The 26,366-nt window shown below is 41.9% G+C and overlaps 2 protein-coding genes and 1 non-coding gene across 3 annotated transcripts in view; 1 reads left to right on the top strand and 2 right to left on the bottom strand.

Moving 5' to 3' along the window:
- Nucleotides 1–14,566, top strand: part of DIS3L (DIS3 like exosome 3'-5' exoribonuclease) — a 28,376-nt gene extending 13,810 nt beyond the window's left edge. Inside the window, exons 8-17 of the mRNA XM_014606010.3 lie at nucleotides 1,807–1,976; nucleotides 2,981–3,142; nucleotides 4,214–4,461; nucleotides 5,452–5,544; nucleotides 6,938–7,471; nucleotides 8,779–8,933; nucleotides 9,034–9,212; nucleotides 11,656–11,801; nucleotides 13,522–13,696; nucleotides 13,791–14,566. Of these exons, the coding sequence (XP_014461496.2) occupies nucleotides 1,807–1,976; nucleotides 2,981–3,142; nucleotides 4,214–4,461; nucleotides 5,452–5,544; nucleotides 6,938–7,471; nucleotides 8,779–8,933; nucleotides 9,034–9,212; nucleotides 11,656–11,801; nucleotides 13,522–13,696; nucleotides 13,791–14,096 (2,168 nt within the window). The 3' untranslated portion in view covers nucleotides 14,097–14,566. The remainder of the gene's footprint in view (nucleotides 1–1,806; nucleotides 1,977–2,980; nucleotides 3,143–4,213; nucleotides 4,462–5,451; nucleotides 5,545–6,937; nucleotides 7,472–8,778; nucleotides 8,934–9,033; nucleotides 9,213–11,655; nucleotides 11,802–13,521; nucleotides 13,697–13,790) is intronic.
- Nucleotides 14,567–15,168: 602 nt separating this feature from the next.
- The window catches only part of TIPIN (TIMELESS interacting protein), a 26,527-nt gene continuing 15,329 nt past the window's right edge, over nucleotides 15,169–26,366 (bottom strand). The window contains exons 4-8 of the mRNA XM_006264231.4: nucleotides 23,636–23,711; nucleotides 22,250–22,372; nucleotides 20,980–21,043; nucleotides 17,127–17,327; nucleotides 15,169–15,902 (exon numbers count right to left, since the gene is read on the bottom strand). Coding sequence (XP_006264293.3) covers nucleotides 15,736–15,902; nucleotides 17,127–17,327; nucleotides 20,980–21,043; nucleotides 22,250–22,372; nucleotides 23,636–23,711 — 631 coding nt within the window. The 3' untranslated portion in view covers nucleotides 15,169–15,735. The remainder of the gene's footprint in view (nucleotides 15,903–17,126; nucleotides 17,328–20,979; nucleotides 21,044–22,249; nucleotides 22,373–23,635; nucleotides 23,712–26,366) is intronic.
- LOC132244275 (small Cajal body-specific RNA 14) lies at nucleotides 18,439–18,574 on the bottom strand. Its single transcript, XR_009455858.1, has one exon. It is a non-coding gene; the product is annotated as a small Cajal body-specific RNA 14 (non-coding RNA).

Genomic DNA, 26,366 nt, shown 5'->3' with positions numbered 1-26,366 from the left:
AAAATGGAGATGATAATACTTGCTCATGTCATGGGGGTATTGTGAAAATAAATTCATTAATGTTTGTGAAGCACTTGGATGCTATTGTGCTGAGTGCCATAGAAAAGCCACAAGGAAAATTAATAATTCTCTTTTTAGAGCAAGATTGAAAGATGGACAGTAAACAAAGCATGGGACATGCATTGAACAGCAAGGAAAACACAAAATATCGAATAATTGTTCATTAAGAGACCATCTTCCATTCTGTGCACTGAAAGAGGCAGGAGTCATGTGGAAAAAGCAGTGTGGGCTCATGTAATTAAGGATGGTATAATGTATACACACAGAGGGGCAAATTATAGTTGCCTATGCAACATTAATTCTGATGCTTCTAAACTTTTGATTATTTGACTTTGCAACTATTGTGTTCTCCTAATATTTTCCTTGTGAGTAGTGTTCTAGCTCTTTTTACAATCCCCCTCCCTTGACATTCTGTTATGTTGATGCCCCTATGGTCATCACCAGGGTTTGGGACCTTTAGGTCCACTGCTCAGACATCTGCCATTTAAGCAAATAAAGTAAGTGATAGAAGATTACAGGGATCTATAGGTATCATAGCTTTTAGCAGAGGAATGGTGAGACTCATCAGTCCTGGGTTCCATTCAAAGCTCTGGAGGGGAGTGTGACCTACTGGGCAGAGACCAACAGCCTGTCTTCCCCCAAGTTGCCACCTCTAACCTGTCCTTTCAGTCCTGTTTCTTCCTGACTCCTGGCTCCCCATCTCAGTCTTGCCCTCCTCACCTAGCCAGATCCAGTCTGTACTTCTCAGGCTTCTTTTCTTAATTTCTTTCACCAGAAAGTCCTAATTTCATCCCTCTGGACTCCTTATTCTAGTCCAGCGGTTCCCAATCTGTGGTACGGGTACCACCAGTGGTACGTAGATAACCTGTCAGTGGTACATGTTAACAGATTTATTATAATTACTTTATATGACAAAAATTTGCTGGCGGTACTTATGGTTGTATGGTTTTAAATTGGTGCACAATTTGTCATAATTTGGGAACCGCTCTAGTCCTTTTGCTCAGATCAGAATTAAGGCTTTAGGAGAGCAGTTTTCTACCTCCCATAAAATCCCAAATGATTTTAGCCCTGTAAGCAGTTGCCAGTTTCTGCCCCACTGTTGGCTGCAGTTCAGTTGTGAATTAAGAATCGTTCTGCATAGATTGTGTAGTTGAGGTGTTCAACCTGTGGGCCAGATCCAGCCCCTAGCACCATGTCATCCGGCCTGCAGGGCTGCCCCTGGGTCCGTGGCCCAGAGCACTAGATCGGGTGGTGCAGGGCCTGATCTGGGTGGGTGAGGGGCAGTGCAGACCCCAGGGCCCAATCCGGGTGAGCAGGGTCCAATCCACTATTTGGACTTGTCCCATGCCATTCATTTGCCCCGCGAGCACCACTTGCTGTATGAAATATGGGTCTAAATCTGCAAAGCAAATTAGTGTCTCTTAAAATAAAGGACCCTCTTTAAATTCAAGTTCATCAAAATCTGGTTGCAGAAATGCCAATTTATCACAAACTTGTCTTTGAACAGGAGTATTTTTGATTTTGCTTAGAACATATTCATAACTTTCAAAATAGCACAGTGCTCACATAACTGCAATATACAGCTTATTAGACCCCTGTTGTATATCACATTTTGTTATGAGTCCTAGTGTAGACTTATGGCACACCTGTTCATGCAACAGAAGATTGGAAGATTCATTACTTCCACAAACTACTTTGCACTTCCTATCTAACCACTCATTAGCCAACAGTGTTTCTTGTTCAAAGGTAGAGTCGTTGGAATCATTCAGAAAAATTGGAGGGATTATGTGGTCACTTTTCCATCCAAAGAAGAGAGCCAGACCCAAGGCAAAAATGTTCAGAAAATTCTTGTTACACCATGGGACTACAGAATTCCCAAGATCAGGATCAGTACACAGCAAGCTGAAGCACTGCAGGTAGAAAGATGCGACTGTTTGTACACTGTATATTCCAGTGTGAGAGTGCAGGCACTGTGTGTTTTATTTAAGACAGTAATAATACCAACGGCAATAAAAGAACGAAAAAGCTATTAATAATCCAGAAGCAGGGAGGATATAATGAACACCTGGCATGCTGCCATACAGCTTACATATTTATATAAGTGGTGCTAAACCTCGTTAGATTCAAGGCACCCCTTGGGAAAAATGCCATCTCTTAGCTTTCACTTGTCTTTTGACTATGAAAAAATAATAGAACAATTCTTCTGTGGCAAAGAACTCGGAAAGCCTACAACAGGTCAGATTGTTTCTGACACTATAAATTCCTATTTAAAATCTGTGTTTATCTTATGAATCCTGTCTAGGTGTTGGCATATCTAACAGTGCTACTGTTGTGCAGCACCTTTAAAAGATTGTCACAGCAGCTGCAGCATCTAGGCTGAGAATCACTGCTGTATAGCAATGACCACACACATACCTCATGTAATTTAAACCGCACGAGTCTCCTTCCTTCTGATTACTGGCTGGAGACTGTGATAGCAGTGCACAGGTGTATGTGTAGTGTAGTTTGACTGATGCTGCAAACTTCAAGTTAAAACAATGTGGCCCAGATACTTTGCTGCAGCAGAGGTATTTTAGGGGCAGAATGGGTGCCTTCACAAAGCAGCTAAGGTTCACAGATTCTCTTTCCCTGTACAGGTTAGAGCCTAGGGTGTGCATAAATGCAGTATATATGTATTTTGGTTTTTCATTTAAAGCTGTGGTTCTGTTAAATGCTTCTGAATGGTCTTTCATAAGGAGAAACTGTAACGTCCTTCAGTGTCTATTTGCATAGTTCCCCAAATGTTTTCTTCTGTCTGTAAGATTATTTTTAGAGTTGCTAATCTTTGGATTTCACAGGTTGCCCCTTGATTAGCATTTATGTTGATTGCTTTTTAGTAATGAATTGCTGTTTTAACATAAGAATGATTGCTTCCCTACAGGATTGTAGGGTTATTGTGCGCATTGATGCCTGGGAGTCGACATCTGTATATCCAAATGGACATTTTGTACGAGTTCTAGGACGAATAGGCGATCTCGAAGGGGAAATAGCAGCTATTCTGGTGGAGAACGGCATTTCTGTTGCTCCTTTCTCTGAAGTACAGGTTAGACTTTGTGGTTAACTGGATTCTTTAACACTGGTTCTCAAATTGTTGCTCATTAAGGAGAGGCACCTACTGATGGTTTGAAGAGAGTTAGCTGACGACAAAGTGCCTTTTTGTTTACCTGTTTCCAGTTTCTAAAAATTACACGGGATACTTTTCTAATGTCAGTTTTCCAAGTATGTAATTACTGTGTTTGTCCCAAGGAGAGAATGGATTTGCAAATCACAGTAAAGTGAATTGAGATACTCTCTATGTTAAAATGTACTTTGCACTGTAAATACGGGCACCTCTGGTTTAGGATCTTCATGCTAGGTGGTATGTTGAAATAGTACTGTCTTTTGCTCTGAGGACTCCTCAGGGTGGGGGTGGACAAATCAAAATCTGAGGGCTGCTTGCAAGGTGCACTTTCCAGTGGAGAGCCACCACTCACAGGATTGGCTCTGACCTGATGCAGGTCCTCAGCACATTAGCAGGAGGTGGGAAACTGGATCATCTATGCACAGACTGATGAATTGCCATGTAATGAGGACACAGGACTTGCTGTTTTACTTTTAAAATCTCTTTTGTTTAATAAAGTGGTTAATGCAGAAATATGGAGGGCCGTTGGGATTGCCGTGGTGGGCTACATGTTATACATCTGTGCTTTAAGAACTGTCAAAACTTCCAACTTACATTATTAGGGAAGGGGCTAATCTGTGAAGTTTTGATTCGCTTTTAATATTCATATTCTTTTAAAACTAAGCACAGTAGACGGATGCAAAAGACAAGATCCATTACTATTTACCAGAACTGCATTAATACTTAGGTACTTGTCTCCAAAAGTCACTATGCAGGAGCACTATTTTAAAGCATAAGGAAATTGATGCTTTCTATAAGTTAAACGTGTTGGGCAGACTTGGAGAATGCAGTGAAAATATGTTTAAAAGAGTTGTCTTTCTTGGATGAAAAATTACAACAACTTCATAGATGCAGCTACTGTTGTGTCACTGTAAGATGAAACAGCTCATTTTAAATGCAGTGTTATCTTTATCCGTAATACATTTACAAATTGCCAATATCCTCTTTGTGCAGATGTCGGAGATGCCAGTCAGCACCTTGGAGAATCCGTGGAGGGTGAATCCAGAGGAGGAGCTGAAACGTGTTGACTTGAGGGATACGCATCTAGTATTCAGCATTGACCCAAAAGGCTGTGAAGATGTGGATGATACACTCTCTGTTAGAGCATTAGCCAATGGGAACCTAGAGCTAGGTGTCCATATTGCAGATGTAACCCATTTTGTGCCAGTAAATTCTTACACTGATCTTGAGGCTAGAGCAAGGTAACTTATTTACTATGAAGTGCAGAGCATATTGCAGGAGGGAAACTTGGAAGCTTATATTGAGGCTGTCCTAAATCATGTAAAAAGATTACTGAGAATAAGAAGCTTGTTGCTCTTCTTAAAGAGTTGGTGACTATAAAAATAGCCTCCTCAAAATAAATAGATGAAGTGGTATGTTCGGTAGGCTTCCCTACAAAGAACGAGCCAGTAGGGACCTGGTGCTTGCCTCGGGGGAAGAAAGGATTTGTTGTGGAAATAGATCTCTTCTGGTGGGTTTAGCTGCTTCTTTATGCATGAAATACTTCTTTCTTATTTCCTGAAATCATCTATCCTTAATTAGCAGTATTTGATATGATTAAGTCTTGGTCATTGTTTTGTTTCAATTATCAAGATTTAGATATAATTAGAAAACCCTTGTTTATTTTTGATGCATGTTTACAGAAGGTAGAACACATCCAATAGAAAAAGCCCCCATTACATCAGTACAGTATATAAATAAATCCCTCTGCTACAGTATATGGAAGTCTCTGTCCTAGTTGGAAAATTTGCAACTGAGGATATTGAGACTGGATTTTCATTTCCCACATATGACAGTCCTTCTCTAGTCTTGGCACTAATTTTTTTAAAATAGACTGCTTTATGCAGCTGCAAAGTAGTAAGGTAGTTGATAGTTGGCAGGAGTGCATTAGATAGAGCCTCTGACTAGTTTGTTTTATGTGACTGTTTAGGCCTTAACGCTTCATTCCTGAAAATATAATGAAAGTTGATGGTGCATGAGGGAAGTAGGATTTGCCCCATATTTTGTAAATGAATATTTAAATAACCTGAGTACTTTGCTGCTCTTGTGTGTATTGTGTAAAACTAACCTGTTAAAATCATGCTGAGATTTGTATCTTGTTTTGCTGAGGCTGTGCTTATGCTGCAGACTGCTTGAGAGATGTACACCAATGAGTCCCTTTGAAGAGAACAATAAATGTGCTTTATCCTCAGGGCGACAACTTATTACTTAGCCGATCGTCGTTATGACATGCTACCCTCTGTCCTGAGTGCTGACATATGCTCTCTTCTTAGTGGAGTTGATAGGTAAGACTTTCGTAATATTTATGACTAATGTGGGATTTATACGAGTAACTTCATTATTGTTACCAGCAGCTACCTGAGTAAATCCCTTGTACAGACCTCCAAGAATAACGTTTCTGAGAGCACACACGTAAAGATCACAAGCAGAGTACAAATAATTCTGTGAAACCAGTAAGGAATTCTTCCTTATGTTTTTTTTTGGTTGGTTGGTTGTTTTTAAAACATATTTTTATTGCGTATGGTTTAGTACTTAATGGGTACATCCACAGGTGTGCCTTAATGTGCATTAGTCTATTTTAATGCACATTAAAACATCAATAAAAATGTGCTATTTAGTTAATATGCATTAAAATAGGTTAATGCGCATTAAGCGTCACTTGAATACCATGCTCTGTAGTTAATGTGCATTAAGATAGGCTAATGCCCATTTTCTTAGTACCTCACAACGGAGGTACTAGATTTAATGCACATTTACTAAAGTGTGTTAATGCACATGTAGACGCTTGCCTAAATAACAAAATTGCAGAGTTGCATGCATTTGAAAAAGTCACCTTTTTATTTGTGGAAATATTGGTGCATGCCCTGATCCTCAAAGAATGATATATGTAGTGAAATGGTTTATTTTCTAATAGTAATCCTTTTAACCAGTTGAGCACGTGCACAAGTCTTTGGAAGACATGAGGCTTAGCGTTCAGTCAAACTGCAACATTATGTTCTCAAAGCTTATTCCTGCAATAAACAGTTGGTGGTACCTAAGAATCTTCTTTGGAGAATTCCTGTAATTCCCACCTCTCTCCATTTAAAAAAAAAAAGATTTTTTGGATATGTTTAATGCTGACAAAGTAGCTGTTATTGTAAGAGCATAGATTTCTTTCTTCATTCCTGTTTAAAAGTGACAAAGAATAAGATGTTTTGCACATGTCACTAAGATGCCTTACTGCAAGCTGTCCAACTTCTGAGCAGCGGGGGGCTGCAGGTTCTGTGGGCTTCCCAAGCTATGCTGCCCTGCCTCCAGGGGCTTAGGAGCAAAAAGCAGAAGCTGGAGGAAGGAGGGGGGAACCCAGAGACCCTGGCAGAGCAGTGGCAGGAAACAGCAGCTAAACACAGCTCGCAGGCCAGAAGCTGCACAGCTCTGCCTTACACCAGAGTTCTGTAGCTGAGTAGTAGAATACTAAATATGCTTGCTCTTCATTTATTTTACATACCGTCTTAAAGGGTGAAAAGCAAATGCATTAAACAAAGACACTGCTGATGCCCTGTTTGCTTCATTAAGTCAAAAAGAATTCTTGGTATAAAAAATGTAAGAGAATCTGCAGACTTGGATATGTTTCAAGTTCAAGTTGAATAAAAAAAACAAAGTACTGTTAAATAAATACATTATGATTTTATTTTTCAGGTATGCTGTAAGTGTCATGTGGGAACTGGATAAAACTTCTTATGAAATACAGAGGGTCTGGTACAACAGAACCATTATTCGATCTGCATACAAACTGCACTATGAGGCAGCCCAAGCATTATTAGATGGAGACCTGAGTGGTGTTGATGAGATCCTAGAACTCAAAGAACTGGATGAGAGAACTAGACAGCAGAAGCTGAATGAACTGGTGTGGGCAATAGGAAAGCTGACTGATATAGCTCGACATGTTCGGGCTAAACGCGACAGCTGTGGTGCCCTGGAATTGGAAGGAGTGGAAATCAGAGTGCTGCTGGATGATAAGAAGAACATTCATGACCTCATCCCTAAGCAGCCACTGGAGGTGCACGAGACTGTTGCTGAATGCATGATTCTTGCCAACCACTGGGTGGCAAAGAAGATTTGGGAGAAATTTCCGCAACAAGCCGTGTTACGTCAGCACCCTCCTCCACGACAAGAGTTTTTTTCTGAACTTCGAGAATGCGCCAGTGCTAAAGGCTTTGTCATAGACACATGGTACCGTTTACGTCTCTTAATTTAAGTGTTTGAAGAAAAATTCCAGTGATTAGCTATTTTAACTCCAGAGCTGGGTATATAAATTCAAATTAGAATTTTTATAGGTATTTTATAGTGCTTTTTAAAAATAGTTGTAGCTTTTTAAACATAGCTTTTCAGCAGTTTGGGATTGCCAGTCTGGTGATGAATGATGGGTCAGACCAAAATGGTACAGAAGCATTTTAATTGTCAAACATTATTCATCCAATCAGTATGAAAGAGCCAGACTAGTTTATACTCATGTATTTGAGCCTCAGCTGCTCCCTGGTTCCTCCAGTGGTGGTCTGAGAGTTTCTCCTCCTTTGAGTAAAGAATTTTCAGTGGAATGTAAGTATTTAAGAAGATTTAATTTATGTCTAATTTACTGGAGGAAATACAGAGCCGTCTGACTCCAGGGCGTCATCACTTCCAGAACTCTCAGGAGCAGAGGCTATGCATCCATAGCTGCCTCCTTTTAGTTGCACTGTAGCTTATCCCTCTTGCCATGTACAGACAGGTCTGCAGCAGTGGTTCTCAACTGGGGTTCTGTGAGACCCTTTTAGGGGTGCTGTGGTACAGGTGTCACCCCTGTGGCAACCCTTGCAACTGCCCTGTGCACATTGTGCCTAGCCAGATAAGCGTGAATCAGGCATGGGCGCCTGCTATTGCTGCAGCGCTTCCTGGTCCGTTCCCCCATGCTGCTTCTGGAAAGAGGCAGGTGGGAACTGTCCCACACATCTGTTTCCAGGAGGAGCGTGGGAGGGAGGTGGGGGCAGACCAGGAAGGGCTTCAGCAAGTGTGGGTGCTTCTGCCTACCTTAGACGTACCTGACTGTGCACAATGCACGTGGGGCTGCTTCACTTGGACGCGGTGGTGGCAGCAGCACCCCAGCTGAGAACCAGTGAGGTCAGCTGAAGCAGCACACCAGTGGTTCTCAACCAGGGCGCTGCCAAGTGAACGTTAGAGGATGCATGGTCTTGAGAGTGCATGAAACTCTGCCCTTGTTTGTGACATAGGCTCTGTCGCCAAAGTAGGAGTAGAGCAGCCCGTGTTCCACTCCTTCCTCTCCTCATATGAGCACATGAGGTGCAGAGAGGAAATGTTGAAATGGAGTCTGGCTTTCCCAGAGCTGCTCCTGAACTATTTTTTTTGTAGAGAAGTTTTAATAATGATGCAGAATGCCATCTGGTTAATGCTACATAAATGGCATTTTGCCTTGCTGCTTTTAATTGCATGGTCTGATATTCAGCAATGGCATTATTTTATTCAGAATTAACTCTTTTTGGTAGGTCTAATAAAGCCCTGGCTGATTCTCTGGATAGAGCAAATGATCCCTTAGATCCAATTGTGAACAAACTGCTGCGATCGATGGCTACTCAGGCTATGTCCAATGCACTGTACTTTTCCACTGGCTCTTGTTCTGAAGAAGAATTTCATCACTATGGTACCTATTGCTTGTCCCTTTTTTACATTTCCATGTAGTTTTTAAATGCTGAGTTTCTAATGACTCCTTTTTTTCTCATCATTGCTGTCTTTTGTCATAGGACTTGCCCTAGATAAATACACCCATTTTACTTCTCCAATTAGAAGATATGCTGATATTGCTGTCCACAGACTGATAGTAGCAGCCACTTTAAAGGACACAAAAGAAAATATTAAGGACAGTTTGTTCAGCAACAAAGATCTTGACGAATTGTGTAGCCATATTAATAACAGAAACAGGGTAAGTTGGGCAAACGGGGTTTTTTGGCAGGGTTTTATACAGAATCTCCTGTTGTGGGGTGCTGATCCTGACTGGGGCCCCTGCAGGCAACAGTTACATACACTCGTTACCCTCTAATTAAAATAATTTAATTCAATACAAAATTAGACAGGAATCAAATGAATATGAGTAAAACTTGAAACTGTCACTATGGTTGGGCCATAAAACATAAAAATGATGCATAACCAGGCATGCAGATGCTGAGCCCACTTGAGTGCAGATGGAAGCATGAGAACAAAGACATTACTTCCTGCACCTGTAGAGAACAGACATTTAATACGTCTGCGTGCTGCCTGGGACCTCTCCAGTAGTTTAAGAAGTAATTAGGTTTGAACATGCTTAATTAAAAATCTCCTATCATTGTTTAAACATGGTTCTTTTATCGAAGGCTCTGGAGTCAGAAGGGCTTGAAAAGTCCACAGCACAGCTTGGTGCTCTCGTTGTCTGAGCCCTCCAGTATTTTGACAGTGCAGTAGCAGTGCGCAAGCTGATTGTGCGCTGCAAGCAGGATCAGTGGCAAAAGACACTTAAAGCCAAACTAAAAATACCAACTTGTTTTCTTTCCCTGTATTTTTCTGTCTATTGATGTGCTAAGAAGCCAAGAACTTTCTGTCGAGTCCATGTTCCAGTTTTGTAAACACCGGTACTTCTGGCTTGGACCACGCATGTATTTGAGGAGAGACTGTTTTTTTTATTAATTAATTTCCTTTCCTTAGCTGTTGCCTTACTAATTATTTCCATTATGAGAGGGTTAAAGATGCTTCATTTCCTCTGATGAAACAACTTTGTTCTTCCATCTGTTCTCGACTATTTTACCAGAACTGAAAACTTTCATTTCTAAAACTTGTGAGAGCTCTCAGCATTTGAAGTATTAAGAATTAAAAAAAAGTACGTACACCTTGATTCTTAGAATAGGTTGCCTTCTCCCAACCTTGGGTTAAATAATTGAAAAATGAACCTTCAAAAAACACCTTTCATTGCCCCTGCCTATATGTACATGCTCGACTTCTTCAGATGAAATGAAAGTTTCATTTTGCCAGTTCGGAGTCTAAGTTAGGTCAGACAAGTTCTGCTGATATAAGCAAACTTTCCTGTTCTTGAGCTTTTAACAGAGCAACTAATGAAGTTGTAAATCTGTGGGGACATAGCGTGATAAGATCTGTAAGGGACAAGTAAGTAATTTAGATTTAGAGGGTAGCTGAATTTGCATCACTTTTGAAAAGGGATGGTAAAGGGGAATATAAATTGAGTGGGGGTTTTTGGGGGGATGTCTTGCAGGGACTGGCTGTCTTTCTGTTGGCAGGAAGCCCTTTTTACTCCTTCAGTGATTTCTCTCTATCAGCAGCAGGGGCTGGGTCCTGCAGCAGACTCTAGCTAAAAATAGGCTGATGCATGAACCAGTCTCAGTCTAAGATACAGGGCTTGAGAAAAGGAACCTGGTCAGGGCGGAGGTGGAGGCAGAAACAGACCCCTGAGGAGCTTTGTAGATTGATTATAGTGGAGTCAATCCTGATCCTCTGCTCCAGTGGATTCTCCTAATCCACCTTCTCCCCTGGGAGTGGAGTTGGAAATAAAGACTTCCTTTTGCCAACAGAAAGGAAAAGGATGTTATAGATTTCCCTGAAACCAAGCAGAATTAACCACTTGTCAATCTGACCCTACCAGCATAGTCACTGTTATATCCAAGTAGTACTGTTATACAAACATGAAAGCATATCTGTCTTTTTGGCTTTACAAAGAGAAAACATGAGGCAAATATCAGTAGGCAGCATGGGTGGGAATAGACCCAAGGAGTCTTCTTAACCCAGTGGACTTGCAACACTCCTGTTGATTCTATTTCTGAATGTAACTGTTAAACAGATTGTCTGCTTCTTAGATAGGGTTTAGTTGCACCAGGAACGTGGTATTTATGTAATTCTTCTTAAGACAGCTGCAGCTGAAGAGCACGCATTTTTTTACATGTAGTACTTCCCACCCTGGGGCAGGGACATGGATGGCAACCTGTGGAAGAGATGGGATATGGCCAACAGTAGCTCAGGGAATCAGCCCCATGGTGCAGCTGAGCAGAAGTCCTTAGGGTTGTGCGGCCCACTCTTCCCCGTGGCCAGAGGAGCAGAGGCATCCTGAGGGTCCTACCACCTGCATCATGCTGGATTCCCTCTGCACCATCTGCTGACTCCGGAGGGGTGCATAGGTTTGTGGCCCACAGGAGGGAGCTGGGTTGCCAGCAGCAGCCTGCTGCAGCAAAAGGTTGCCAGCTTTTGGAGTAGATAAGTCTATTTTTATAAAAATACAATAATGAAATGACCCTTCTAGAAATTTACAACTTGGAAGCCAAATCATCTTCTGCATCATTGATTTATTATGATCATAAACTCTTCATGGGGGTTCTCCCTTCTCACAGGCTGCACAGCGTGCCCAGAAGCAGTCGACTGAGCTTTTCCAGTGTATGTATTTCAAAGACAAAGTTGCTGAAGCTGATGAGCGCTGTGTAGCAGATGGTGTTATTTACTCAATTCGAACAAATGGTGTGCTTGTTTTTGTACCAAGGTAAGTTGATTAGAGTTTATAATTAGTCTAGAAATAACCAGGGGTTGCTGGGGTTTTGGAGGGCTGCACTACTTTGCATAGCCCTTCTCCAACTGCAACAAGCTTAGGCTTCACTTTCAGCTGTTTCTGGGTGGAAGCAATACTTTCTATCCATTAATTCAGGCTACAGAATATAGTATTTACCTATTCTGAATACTTAAAAGTCTAACTTAAAAGAATGGTCAGACGGCCTTCCACTGCCTGGCTATCCTTGCAACTGCCATAGCAATCCCTTTCAGCTCGCTTTCTCCCAGGAAAAGAAAAGAATTGTAGTGTTTCACTCCAAGTATATTTTTTAGTATTAGAAAGGGAATCGAACAAAAGGCAGGTCTGTATTCAGGGAAGGAAAGAGTTTAAAGCTGCACCCTCCTTAGCTGCCTCTTACTTTGCACCCAATTCATTTCCTACCAGCTGTTTCAAGTAGCTGATATCCAGTTCTTATGTTCTTAGTGAGGATGGCAGTTGTGCCTTTCTTGCAAGGTCCCATCTGTATTTCTGGGTAAAGAAAGCATAGTACGTATAGGGCGATTGTGGCCGAAAGCTTGTAAAGAACTTGTTTCCAACTACTCAGCTCGTCTAGTAAAAGATATCAGATTCACCCAAAGAACATTGCCGGCCTATGTCCTTAGACCAACTTGGCTACAAGCAAAAATCCAGCATATATCAGTTGAAAGCATTTGTGGCTTATTTTATGCGGACCAGCAGCTAGTCATAGACCAGATCCTGAGAGAGCAACCAGAATAGAGAAACAAATATAGACAGGCACTTAACTGTGCCAGCCCTTCAGCTTGTAATTAGCAGCAATCTCTCATGTGCTGTGGAGCAGTCCTTATGTGAAACTAATTTTAAGTTTTTACACTACATTAAGATATTTAAGTGAATCTATTATTCTTTTAGCATAATTCAGCTGCATTGAATTGCATGAGTAGGAATAAGAATTGCTGTTATGCAGTAGTTAGACAGCTCTGCCTTTCACTGTTAGAAGAGCTTTTCCCAGCCCCAAGCGGTGCCTGTACACGAGCAGCGAGGCTGCTCTGATGTGCTGTAATTACAGAGCATCAGTGTAGACTCAATTGACTGCTGGAGCATGGTAATCCACACTCCAGTGGACTCCAGCTCCTCATGTATCAGTGTCCCCGTGCTGAAAAGTGGCAGCAGGGGCGCTTTAACTAAAGCTTGTTCAATGAGCTTTAGTTAAAGCACCTCTGCCACCATTTTTCAGCACAGGGCACTCTGGGTGCTTTTAGAGCAGGTCTCAGAGCCACTCCAATTAAAGAGCCCCCTCGCCATTCCCAGAGTGCTTGTATAAACACCCCAAAGGACCAGGAGCTGCTGGAATGGCAGGGATAACTTGGTCTCTTCCTCTCTCGACTGGAAAATTAGGTTTGATTAGCTGATGATTTTCCTTGCTCCCTGATTGTGGGTTATAGAGGTGGTGAGGTAGACTTCCACATTGGTTAACTGGGGGAGGGTAGGAAGACAAAGAGATATGGAAGCAAGAATAAACTCCACTTCAAAAAAAATTCTGTAAGTGTAGTTACCTATTTCAGTTTTGTATCTTTCCCTTTCCAAATCCCTGGTCTGTGTACTGTTAGACTAAACTTATGAATAAGATTAGTTTGCCAATCTGATTCCTTGTATCAAAAATCGTGTTCTTATTTTCACTTTCTCTGTCCTATAGGTATGGAATTAAAGCTCCTGCATATCTGAAAAACAAGGAGGGTTTAGTCATCTCGTGTCAGTCTGATGGGAGTTGTGAATGGAAACCTGGTTTTCTCCAGCACTTCCAAAACAGAATTACCTCCACTACAACTGCTGGAGAATCTGTTACACTGAGTCTGTTTGAACATATCACAGTAAGTGTCTTCAGTTCATTTAGAAGAAAATTAAAGGAATTACTAAGTGCACAGCTTGTGGGGAGGAAATAACATTCTGTACTCTCTTTCTAAGGTGAAAATACTTGGGCAGTCCTCCCGATGCCATGCTGACACCCTCAAGCTTGAGATAGTTAGCAACACACCGTACGAGACAGCCAACGCTGACGTTTCTCAGAATTCCCATGTAATGAAAAGTGACTTAGTGAAAGAAGTAACCAAGTCTGCAGAAGAAGCTCAGCTTGCCCAAGAAAGAGCCAGGGCTGAAATAATTCAGGAAGAATATCAGGAATATTGCCAAACAAAGGGAACTAGTCTCTATCAACTACTGGAGGAAATCAGAGACCTGGATCTGTTAGATGTAACAGAGCATGAAGTGTAACATGGTCTTGTTGCATGCTGCTGTATTCCACTTCGGCAACGTCACTCACTTTTAAATCCTGTTTTTTTTAAAAAGGAGGTACTGATCTTTAAAACTGATGTTTTAGGAAATTGAGAAACTTTTGGTATTTATTTTAGATAAAAGGTAATATTTCTACTTAATGAAAACAGACTTGAATTTTTGTGTTTTTTATGCACAATGAACTGTCACATTCAAGACTTAAATGACCTCTTCAGAGATCTGTCTTACTGAAAAATTCGATTCTGATCTAAGAGCTACTCAGAATTTATTTTTCTAACTAGATTTTTAACAGGAATCTAAATCAATTTTGTATTTGGTTTTAAATAATGATATCCAGTGATGAACATACTAGTACAGATGATACTTGTCCATGTAAGTTTTTTGCAGATTGTGCAGTGGCTTTTGTTTTACCTAGGTCAGTTATCCAATAAAACACTGTAACTGATGAACATAGCCTTAAAGAGCATTCATGTATTTAGCCCGAACCCATTTATTTACAACCTGCTAGCAAAGGGCAGGTTTAGGAAGCCTGGGGCCACTATCACTATGAAAAGATGTCACAAATGAACATCAGTAAGATGTGAAGAGACTGTCTGCTTACAGGGGTTGTTTAACTGCCGTACATAATGTTCGTTTCATTGACTTCTGCAGTACTACCGTACTATAAGAACTTCTCAACTGTTGAACTGATTCTCTTCCTAAAATGAGAAGGTCAGAGAACCTGCTATTACCTTTTGAACAGAAACATGGGACTTGAGGACAGGAGGGCAGAACAGAAAGTAAATAGTTGCTGTGAAAGGCAGGAGCCTTGCCAATCAACCCTTAAATCAAGTGTAGTTCAGCTTCTAATGGGCCTACTGCAATATCATCTCTTCAGACTACTTTCACAACCCTGAGCTACTTACTTGTGTTACCTCAAGTGTTGTCAACAGGAATCTGCATAGTACTGTCTGAACGCATGATTAAATTGAGCTGCACTTCAGAAAAGGTAGTAACTTGCTTCAGTGATGCGTGTCGTCCATTAGATAAGGCTGTTACATGCGTTTCATACTTGGTTTCCAAAATTTAATAACTTTTGTATAATAATGAAATACAAACATTTCATAAGAAATTAATATGGTTACAAAATGTTTCTGAACAGCTAAATCGAGATACCTGTTCACATACAGCAAGACATTTCACTATCACTTATTTCCTATAAGGAAAACCTTTCCTAAAACAGGATTCCAAGTGACTTTCAAAATATAAGTTTGAGGGGGGAAAAAAAGGGGGGGGGGAATAAAAACCCCCTCACTCTATATATAATTCAGAAAACCTAGTATCAGCAATGCTTTTTCAACAGTGACAAAAGTAAGGTTCAAGTATAGGGAAAAGGCAAAATGGTGTTTTGTTCTTTTACCAGATATTCTGTTGTAGAACAACATATACACCTGCTCTTTTTTCCCCCACAGGGAACATTTTGGCCATCTGCACTGTTTTAATTAAGATTTCCATAAACCTTCCAGTTTAAAAAGGAAAGTAGAAAAAAGACAGCAACACTTGTAAAGAGATATTGCTAGTACTACAGTATGCCTGGGCTTTTTTTTTTTGATCATTTGTACCCAGATATTGTCAAAAGTTATTGGATCTCTTCTTCAACAGGTTCCAGTTGTGTATCTTTGTCCATAGCTTCTCTCTCAGCAACTCCTGTTTCAGCAGCTAGAGTTTCTTCTAATGTTATCAGATTGTCAGGATTCTGAGTCCCAGTGCTGTTAAACTCTTCATCTGAGTGGCCTGCAGAATGGTCTATTAAAAAAAACAAATCACAAATATAGATCGTTATTGCCTATGACACCCCAATAGTGTAATAGTACTTAATCAGCCATGCTTCTGTGACTTGGGATCACCTCTGTAGCCAGCCTCAGGAACTCGGGACAGTCATTGTCGTCTAAACGATCATCTGCAGGATGATAAACATACTCGTGGAATAATGATTATCTGGGGTGGGGGGGACGGAATAAAGATATTCCAATCTCAAGTTTCTTTTTATAGAAGCTCGACTTTGTAGACAGAAGTGCTGACTATGATTCTTGAGGCAAGAGAGTACTGCAAAGAGTAAAGTTGCGCTGTGAGGTTTGAATAGTCACTTCCTGAAATAAACAAAAATGCCACCATTTAATGTGAAAAATTATGAAGAGAGTATTTAACTACTAATTTAAAGTTTTTATGCAGCTGTGTGCAAAGTGCAGATATGCACTTTAGTTTTCTTTCTTTAAAGCTGATTTAATATGCAAATTAGGTGAAAAGGAGGCAGAGCACATCTTAAGGGGAATTCAACTCCTTCCTACATGGCTCCAGAATAGAAGGGATGGAATCGCTTTTAGGCAGACAAGTTCCAAAGGGGCTTTGAGCTTGCCTCTTTCGTAGGAATTTAGGAGTAAAGCTAATCATTTGCCTTGCTATACAAGAATTATACCATGACTTTCCATAACTAACCTCTCTGCTGTATTGGGTTGGGGGAGGGGGTGGGTGGAGAAAACAATGCATGTCGTAACAGACAGTATTAGTATTTAGGGGGTTATCTCTGGAACCATGAAGCTAGGATTTTCCTCCTCAGGTTGCCCCTCGTGTGCCCAGAAACCTCTGGAAACATACCATGTCAGCATAGGATAAAACAGACAAAGAACAGCAGCGATTCTCAACCAGGCTGCCATACAATATTGGTACTGCTACGTCTGCAAACTTACACATGATAAAGCCATTACAAGATAAGCAGAGCGATTTCAAATAGGAATCCATAGTGTCAAAAACATTCCGCGTTCTTTGCAACAGAAGAACTGCTCAACTATTTTTTTCATAGACAAAAGAATGAGCGAATGCCAAGAGCAAGCATTTAAAACTTGCCCCGCCAGGAACTGAACTGGTTTTGTATGGCATTTGGAAGCATGTTTTCTTCGTTTGGATGGTATGCATTTTGAGATTTCTGAGCTATCAATACAACATGGCAGCGTTTAAGCATTCCCTACTTACCATTATGTTGTGAAAGGCTGGTAAACTGCGTCTTTGCCTGTCTGCGTTCCAAGGCCAATTGACGGTTTCTCTCAATTCTTTGTTGCTGCTCCTCCGTTAGAGTGCTACTCGAGCGAGAATCAAATTCTTCCCTCACGTTTTCAGAAAAAATGTCTAAATCTTCACCGACCATATTGAGCCTGTTACTTTCCCCTCTGCCATCTGTTTTAAGAAGTAAAATGTATCAGCACTTTTGAACCCCATAATTTGCTATTAGCACACCTAGAAAGGCAAAAAGTTTTAATACACATCTAGGATTGTAAAAAATGTGTTAGGAAATAAATTAAAAAATGGTATCGGTAACTGGAAGTTGTCCACTGGTTTAAATTGTAGCTAGCCAGCAACCTTCTCTCTTCTAGATCTTTGTAGATGGTAGTCAAAGCTACAGCGTTAACCAGAGAACCAAAATGTATAAAATGCAACACTGAACGAGTTCTGAGTGTAACGTACATCTTTTTTTTTGGCTGCTCTAAACCAATATCCATAAGCTACACTTAAAGGTTAGGAGAAGAAAAAACTAAAGAGAGAAATAAATTTCTTGTAGCACTGACTCTTGTCATGCTGCTTTTCCCTTTGGTGCATGTAAAGGAAAAAAAAAGGGCCATCTGGGAACATTTCAACTCTAACTGAATCTGTGTCCTATTGAACAGACTAATAATTACAAAACCACCCCAAAATGTAGAAGCAATCAGCTACTTCAGAACTCCCAAAGAATATTTACAGCCACAACTGCCATATTTTACAGATGTTCAGGGCAGAAGCAGAGATGTTCCGGGACTTGCCCAAAGGGTTAAAATTCAGAAGCACCGTGTTCCATTACAGACAAACTCTCCTGCCTCTAGCAGAGGGAAAATTGGATGCATTTCTGAAATGCTGATGGTCAAGTATGTTTGGACCTCCACAGCACTAAACCAGGGTTGCTCAACCCCCAGCCTGCAGGCCAGGTCTGGCCCCTGGTGCCATATCTTTCAGCCCAGGGGGTTCCCCGCAGATCTATGGGGACACCTGTGGGCCCTGGTCCTCTGCACTAGATTAGGCACACAGGGCCTGACGCTGGCCCAGCAGGGGCAGCACAAGGCCATTTGTCTGACCCACAGGACCAAAACTGTAAGCATCACTGCTGTAAACAAAAGTAAACTTACAAAAGACTTGAAAACTAAAGGTTACAAATTAAAATTAATACTAGTTTTACAAATTCTGAGGCATTTATCACAGAGGTCTACAATGCCAAAATTGGAATCTCTCAAAGGCAACTAACATGTTTTTAAATAAGAGTGTATGGAGCCATCGCACAGGAAGTCTGATAACTTGACAGACCCTGTCGGCAGGAACCATTTGTTTTACTGTACATGGCTGATTAAGGTTGCATTACGTTACTGATAAATGCAACCGATACTTAATGCAGCCACACCAATTAGTACACTGGCATGCAGGTTTTGTGCTTGTGCCCTGCATGAAAGGCTATTCTCTAACCACTACACTAGAAGGTGGCAACCCCCCCCCCCCGCTTTGTTAGCAATGCAGGCCAGAATGACCCAGAAAGCCCCCCACTGCTGGAACCCTACCAAAACCCCCTGGCTTTGTGGGCTGTATCAAATGGCTCTGTGGGCCATAGGTAGCCAACATCTGTATTAAGCTATCCAGCTTGTTCCCTGAACTATTTTCCATGCCAAGTCGTCTGAATGACTAAGGTTCAAAGTAATTTACACACTGTCCTATTGTCTTTTCTTTCTGAAAAGGCCTGATGTGAATGCATGACTTGCAACAAAAAACACAAACATATGAACAAAAAACCCAAGCCAGTCTCTACATCAATGTCTTTTTTCCCCCTACATTTCTGATTTAGATCACAAAGTAGCCCATAGGCAGATTCTTTTTTTTTTGTTATGCGTCTAAATTAAATATACCATTTGGGGGGACAATCAAATATGTTGCTACTTGGCTAATTTTAAGGACCTTTCCAAGTTGGGGTTAGAGATATGTAAAAGGCCACCTAACTCTCCAGCATAAAAGACAGCGCTTGACTATCTTGGGTCCCTGATTAAGTAATCTCTGTAATGCCAACAATGAAGTACTTCTGCGAGAGAGGGAACTTTGAGTACTGATCTGAATCAAGGGAATAAATTCCTCCATTAACTCAAGACCACTACAAACCTCACTACTTTCCTTTCCAAGTGCAAGCCTTATTACTTTGATCTTGCCTTCTCTAACATACATATTTATAAAACTCTGCCAAAACAAGGCGTTCCACAGCATATGCTTCTTTCCCTGGAAGAGGACTCAGAGAGCACCACCACAAATGTTAGTCCCATTGCTAATGCTACCGGAAAGCACTCAAATCTATAATCATAAGCATGGTGTAAAAAACTAATGCAGAACAGACTATTAAATAATGTTAATTTGTCAGAGCTTTCTAACTTTATTTTCAAGTTTGTTTCCCTCCTTAATATATTTTAACTCTGTTCCATTTTCAGGTGGAGAACAAACTACTCAATATCAACGACATAACCTTCCTAAAAAGGGGCAGGTGGAGCTTAGCTAAGGACATGCCTCAATGGCATTATCTTCCCCTCAAGCTGATCCAGGGTGATGCAGTTAGGAGGCTTCTAGAAGGCCAGAATAAAAACAGCTAATGTAAGGAAAGGAGAGGAAGAAGGAAATGTTAGTTCACTAAGAAGCAGAAAATGATCTCAGCTTGCTAGTGATGTATTCTTGTTGTATGGCACTAGAGCACGGCCTAGACTGGGGATTTGCCTTGTTTACAGTAAGAGAGATGAGGACACCTGTCACTGATCAGTGTAATTCAAACAAATCTGTGTGGAACTCAAAACTTAACCTAGATACTTCAGAAGTAATAAAAGTAGCTAGAGGGTTTCTGCCAGAGAATCCTTCTAGCATAATCAAGTCATACCCTCAATGAAAGAAGCAACCAGAGGACCTTGTAACTTGCTGTGCCAGTTCTTCAGCAAACTACCATAGAGAAACAGGGAAGACATTAAATGAGTCATCGTCTTCATCAGTAACAAGAACCCCAGGGAAAATTATGGTCTGGGTCCTCTCTTCTGGAGTATTAGGAAGTACTGTGAAAGAAATTCTAACTGAATCCTGTTTTCTTTTGCTAAACAGAAGTTATGTACAGAGTAGATATCAGACTAATATCTGATTCACTTGAAAACACTGAGTGAAACAATTGACGGAATGAAGTGTGCACAAGGAGGAGGGAGAAGGAGAAAGCTATTGGACTTTGAGATAATGAAACAAAAAGGTAATAATGTATATGCAAAGATAAAATACAGTGGTGACAAGAATCTGACTTCTCATTTTAACAATACAGCTTAAACAAATCACTTGCGTGTACTAAATAAATTTTCAATTCCCAATCAGACTAGTCAGTTTGCAAAAAATCAAAGGTTCTTGCCTCTACAGATGAGTTTCTTAAAAGCCTTTTACTACAATTGTCTTGCTTCAGTATTAACTTACACATATACCTGTTTTCCAGGAAATAATGGATACTATTGTGCTAAGAAACAATTCCACTCCTCCTGAAAACCACTTATACCAAATCTGGAGATGTATATGGCCTGATCAGAACGCAGCTTAGTTTTATCAGTACACTTCTGATCAAATGTTCTTCATTTGTATAAATCTTTAGAAAAAGCAGGTGTTTTAAAAACAGAACTTGATGAGCCTAATTCTTACAAGGATGCATTTGTTATTTTCCCATTACCCTTAACTGTCAGTCAAAAAAAGGCAAGAGAAAGTGAATGTTCTGAAGAGCTAACTATTGTGATGAACTGCACAAAAGCATACATGCCTTCATTACTTGTAAAGTCTTCAGACAAAATGGGAAGATCAAGTCTAATTCGTTTTAAGCAGGTCTGAAAATGAGAAGAGATGCTGTTTATTACAAATTAATGTATTCACCAGAGCATCTTTGCAATACCTCACTGAAAGCAAGTTTCTTAAAGCTATTAATGCAAAACCTTAAAACGTAACTGGTAAGTTTCTGATTTTGACAATGAGGAAACAGCACACAGTAAACAGACTGTTGCACATGGATGTGTAACAAGATTCCAACATAACTAACTTTTGTAGTCATGTCTTAATTACTAGTCACAATAGATTCTCTGAAGCACTGTTTCAAATAAAACACAACGTATATTGCCATCCTAAATAATTAATTCAACAATGAGTGATAGCTCACTTAAACACTTGCATTAAATTATTTAAAAGTGCATTATAACTAGGGGTCTACCTAACTTGGAGGCAGCAGCCGGCTCATTTTCCAGGAAGACTGTGAGGCCAGCCACCATTTTTGAGGGCTTATCATGGCTGCTTCCCCCTTCTCAATGCCTCCATATGGCTGCGGGGGGCCCAGTGGCCCCACCCCACCCCTGATTGGTGGACAGAGCTCTGTCATGAGGCCTCTTCCTGTTGACTGGTGGAGAGGGGCACGGCCAAACAACATGCAGCCCTCTCAGCCAATCAGCAGAGAGAGGTGGCAACCATCTTACCTGCACATGCCAGCAGTCCCGTCCCCCCCTCCCCTTTCCCGAGTGTCTGCATGGCCAGGAGAACAGCTGGCTCCCACTGGGGAATCAGCATTTTATTTTTGGTATGTTTTCTTCCCCCTCGCAGATTTTGCAGAGATTGGCCAATTTTGCAAATTCCATGCAATTGTGATTTGGGTAGGTCCCTGATTATAACTTAAATCTTCTCCTCCCAGACCCATACCTGAGAACATATAGTATTATTAGAAAACTAGCCAGCTGCCCATCAAGAATGACTGGGGGGGGTGGGGAGGGGCCTGGGATGGAGTGCCGCCACCTAACACCCCGTGCTGCCACTGTCCTGCCTCTTGCAGGAAATCGGGCAGGGGCACCAAGGGCAGCATTGCTGGCCCCAGCTACCACACCCCGTCCAGTCCTTGGTGCAGCTTCAGAATCATGGCAGCGCTCCCCCATGCTTGGACCATTCTGATTGGCTGTTTCTGTCAGCCAATCAGAGTGCAAAAAAAGCATTACAGACAGACAGACTTAGACGTTTATAATATTAGAATAGAAGAGGATAGGACCAGCACTTACTTGGACTTCAGTTTTATTTCCTAAAGATTCAACCTTGTCAATAAAATCATCAAATGGCAGTTTTGGAAACAATCTATGAGCCCAGTGTTCCATGCGTCTCATAAGTGTGTCTAAGTCCTCTACCTGGACCAAAAAATCAAGACATTCTATTCAACAGCTGGGTAAGTCATCAAATTTTAGAGGGAGAAGTAATTTCAGAAACACAAGCAGCATTTAACAGTTGCAAAGGTAAGTTTCTTGGCAAAACTGCACAGCAGCAACCTATCAGCTTCAACTGTAACTATGGTCAGAGTGTAGGGGTAGGCCGTGTATAATAAGAATGATGAACAACATTTGGAAACACATTTGCAGGGATATCAGAGCACTTTTCAGAAGTCTGCAAACTAATGCTAAGGGTTCTTTGTAAAAACAATTCCAAAGAGAAAACAGAAAACTAAACCAAAATTGTGAAAAAGTTACTGCATGCACCATTAGCTCCATAACACACTATTAAGTAGGCAGCTGTGTTTTCCCCTGAAATAACTCCTTCCTATAAACATTTCAGGTCAGATTATCGGTTTTGCCAAAGACCACTTGCTCCACTAATGCAATGGGAATTTCAACTGGACTTTATCCACTAAGTACTACATGCTTTCTTTACCACTTCAAGCATCAGGGTATAACATGAAAGATGTGCCAGGGTGAGACTGGAGCAAACCACTTCAGTCAATTCCCCAATTCCCTTGTAAATGTTCCAACTCAACTTAAAATGGCTCCCAAAAACCTAAAGCTTATGTAATATTTTTGAGACCTGAAACAGTAGAGTCAAGGAACCTGACTGTTCCCATAGCAACCATAACTCTATTTGCACATGTAGTAAGTTATATTCTAGTCACATGATAGCTTAAGTCTTGTGTCACAGCTACTATGGAAACCACAACTGAATTTCCTGCTGTACATGTAATCTCTAGTCTAAACTACAATATTATGAAACTAATTCACCAAATTTTTCAAAGATAATTTCTGTACTTCTTGAGAACAAAGTAAACTGTTATGCCTGCCTTATCTTAACACCCTCACAAATTTCAAGAACAATCCCTCTGCGGTCAACAACTACATGCGAGAAATTTCAGGCAGAATGGTTCTTTAACCATTAGTTTGAGGGTGGTAATTTAATATCAAGATATATGTTTCAGATCATATCTGTCAACTGACTTAAGGTACAGTCAAAATCCCATCAAGACGCATTTTAGTAACACTGCCTAACAGTGTTTTAGCCTTCAAATGTGACCCAACACATTTTGTTCTATGGCTTTGCTCTACTCCTTCCAAATAAACAGAACGAATAAAACATCAGTCCAAACTAAGCCCCTATGAAACAGAATGAGAATTTTTAGTATATCTTACCTCATGCCCTTTACCTTTGAATTTTACATTGTCAAATAAATGGCGTAAGGCTGGAAGTCCTCTTTTTGAAATTAACCTGTGAATAGAAAGCATTGCAAATTACTTGAGAATCATATGGTTTTTAAGAATAGTTCTTCCAGAAGATGCAACCTAAACTACAAACAGCACTGCTGTTTGTAACATGCATGTGCTTTTCCCCCTCCCAATCACTGTAGAACATAAAATATTCATAGGAATTATGAAAAGTAATATAATTATGCAATAGATGACGGGATGTTTTATCATATCAAGTGCAAGTATGACAATTCTGGGAACCCATGATTTGAGAGAGACGGAGGACAGGCAGGCAATTAAGAGACAAACAAGATGATCTTTTTTTTTCCCCAGGAAGGAGTGAAAGAAGACATTCACAGGTCAATACAGGATAGATGGGTAAACTAGTGACAGACTAGCATCCCAAATGTTAGCTTTCAGAGGTCTAGAATAAAACTCACCAAGAATTAATAAATGTCATTGTTTTGGGGAAAATGAGTTAAGTATATATGAAGTTTCGGGCTAAGTCTAATTACATTTTAGAATGCAGAAGAAAATGATGTAATGAGAAATTTAGAGCTAAAACAGAGTAAGAGAGGGGAGGGGTTCTTCATTAAATGTTAGCTGATTGGCTGGAGCCAACCAGCACAGGACAGCTACTTGGGATTTGTTGCAGTATTTTAGAATGCTCAATTAAAGTAACGTAGCCTTTGGATTTAATAAAAGCTTAATTACCGATGTGGTCAAATTCCAACATCCAGCAGAGCCTGCTGAGCTGCCGGCTCCCGCAGGCAACATGGGCCCAACTGCAGCTCCCGCCCCTGCTCTCCCCAAGACAAAACGTAAGGTGTTTGTTGTGGGAGGCTCCCTCCTGAGGGGGACTGAGGGGGCAATCTGCCGCCCCGACCCCTTAGCCCGGGAAGTCTGCTGCTTCCCGGGGGCCCGCATCCGGGACATTGCAGAGAGGATCCCAGAGCTCCTCCAACCCACAGACCATTATCCCATGCTCCTAATTCATGTGGGCACCAATGACACGGCTCGGAGCGCTCCCAGCCGGGTCATGAGGCGCTACAGGGATTTGGGAGCAGGGCTAAAGGGTCTGGGGGCACAGGTGGTGTTCTCGTCGATCCTCCCAGTCTCAGGCTATGGGCCGAAGAGGGAGAGGAGGATCCACGTGGTCAACCAAAGACTGCGGCGCTGGTGTCGTCAGGAAGGCTTTGGTTTTCATGACCACAGCCCGCTCTTTGGTGAGAGAGGCAGGGAGCTGCTGGGAAGAGATGGCCTCCACCTCTCTCCCCTATGGAGGAGGCTCTTCTCAGCCAGACTGGCTGACCTGCTCCACCGGGCTTTAAACTAAGCCCGTTGGGGGACGGGGGCACTACCGCCACTGCTGGCCCGTTGAGCAATCCTTGCAAAGACAGCAGGCCAAGGCACTTAAGGGAGCCCACCCCTGCCCCAGCCCTGGTAAAATCTGCGGGCAAGGAAGGAGCCCCCCAGGGGGCACTTGCTTGCCTGTACACAAATGCCAGGAGCTTGGGGAATAAGCAGGAGGAACTCATCCTCCTGCTCAATGCAAATAATTATGATGTCACAGGGATAACGGAGACCTGGTGGGACTCCACCTATGACTGGACCACGGGGATAGATGGCTATGCCCTGTACAGGAGGGATTGTGTAGAGAAAAGGGGCGGGGGTGTAGCTCTCTATGTTAAGGAAAGCTACGCGTCCCTGCAAGCCGATATTGGTGACCAGGGTGGACGACTGGAGACCCTCTGGGTTAAAATCCGTGGGGAACACGGCACCCAAAGTCCTGAGCTAGACTAGGAGTTTGCCCAGGAACTGGCTGAGGCAGCTTGCTCCAGGACCATGGTTGTCATGGGTGACTTTAATTACCCAGACATCTCGTGGGAGGATCGCTCAGCAAAATCTGAGCGGTCACAGAGCTTCCTCTCGTGCGTGGATGACCTCTACCTGACTCAAGAAGTCTATGGGCCAATGAGAGGCAAAGCGCTGCTCGACCTGGTACTGGCTACTGGGGAGGACCTAGTCGGCGACCTAGTGATCGATGGGAAGCTGGGTGACAGCGACCACGAGCTGATCACCTTCACCATCCGCCGAAAAGCTGGCAAGTCAGTCAGCAACACGGAAGTCCTTGACTTCAGGAAAGCCGACTTTGACAAGCTCAGGAGGCTTGTCAGTGAGGCCCTAAGGGACTGTGACCACAGGGAGAGGGGAGTTCAAGAAGAGTGGTTGCTCCTCAAGGGAGCGATCCTCAATGCACAAACTAAGTCTATTCCATCTCGGAGGACAGGCAGCAAGAGGGGACAGCAGCCCCCCTGGCTCTCCAGGGACCTAGCAGACCTCCTGAGGCTAAAAAGAAAGGCCTACAAAGGATGGAGGATGGGAGTCACCTCCAAGGAGGATTATTCTGCACTGGTCCGGTCCTGTAGGGAGCAGACCAGGAAAGCCAAGGCTGCAACTAAACTCCAGCTAGCTTTGAGCATCAAGGACAATAAAAAGTCCTTTTTCAGATATGTGGGGAGCCGTAGGAAAAGCAGGGGCAACGTTGGACCCCTGCTGAACCAGATGGGGCAACTGACAACTGACGCCCAGGAAAAAGGCAACCTATTAAATAGGTACTTTGCGTCAGTCTTTCATCAGTCCCATGGGACGCCCATGCCTGCTACGGGAGAGGGAA

This window comes from Alligator mississippiensis, chromosome 11 (genome assembly GCF_030867095.1).
Source record: "Alligator mississippiensis isolate rAllMis1 chromosome 11, rAllMis1, whole genome shotgun sequence".
In the NCBI taxonomy this organism is placed as follows: domain Eukaryota; kingdom Metazoa; phylum Chordata; order Crocodylia; family Alligatoridae; genus Alligator; species Alligator mississippiensis.
This window is presented reverse-complemented; position numbering and strand designations above follow the sequence as displayed.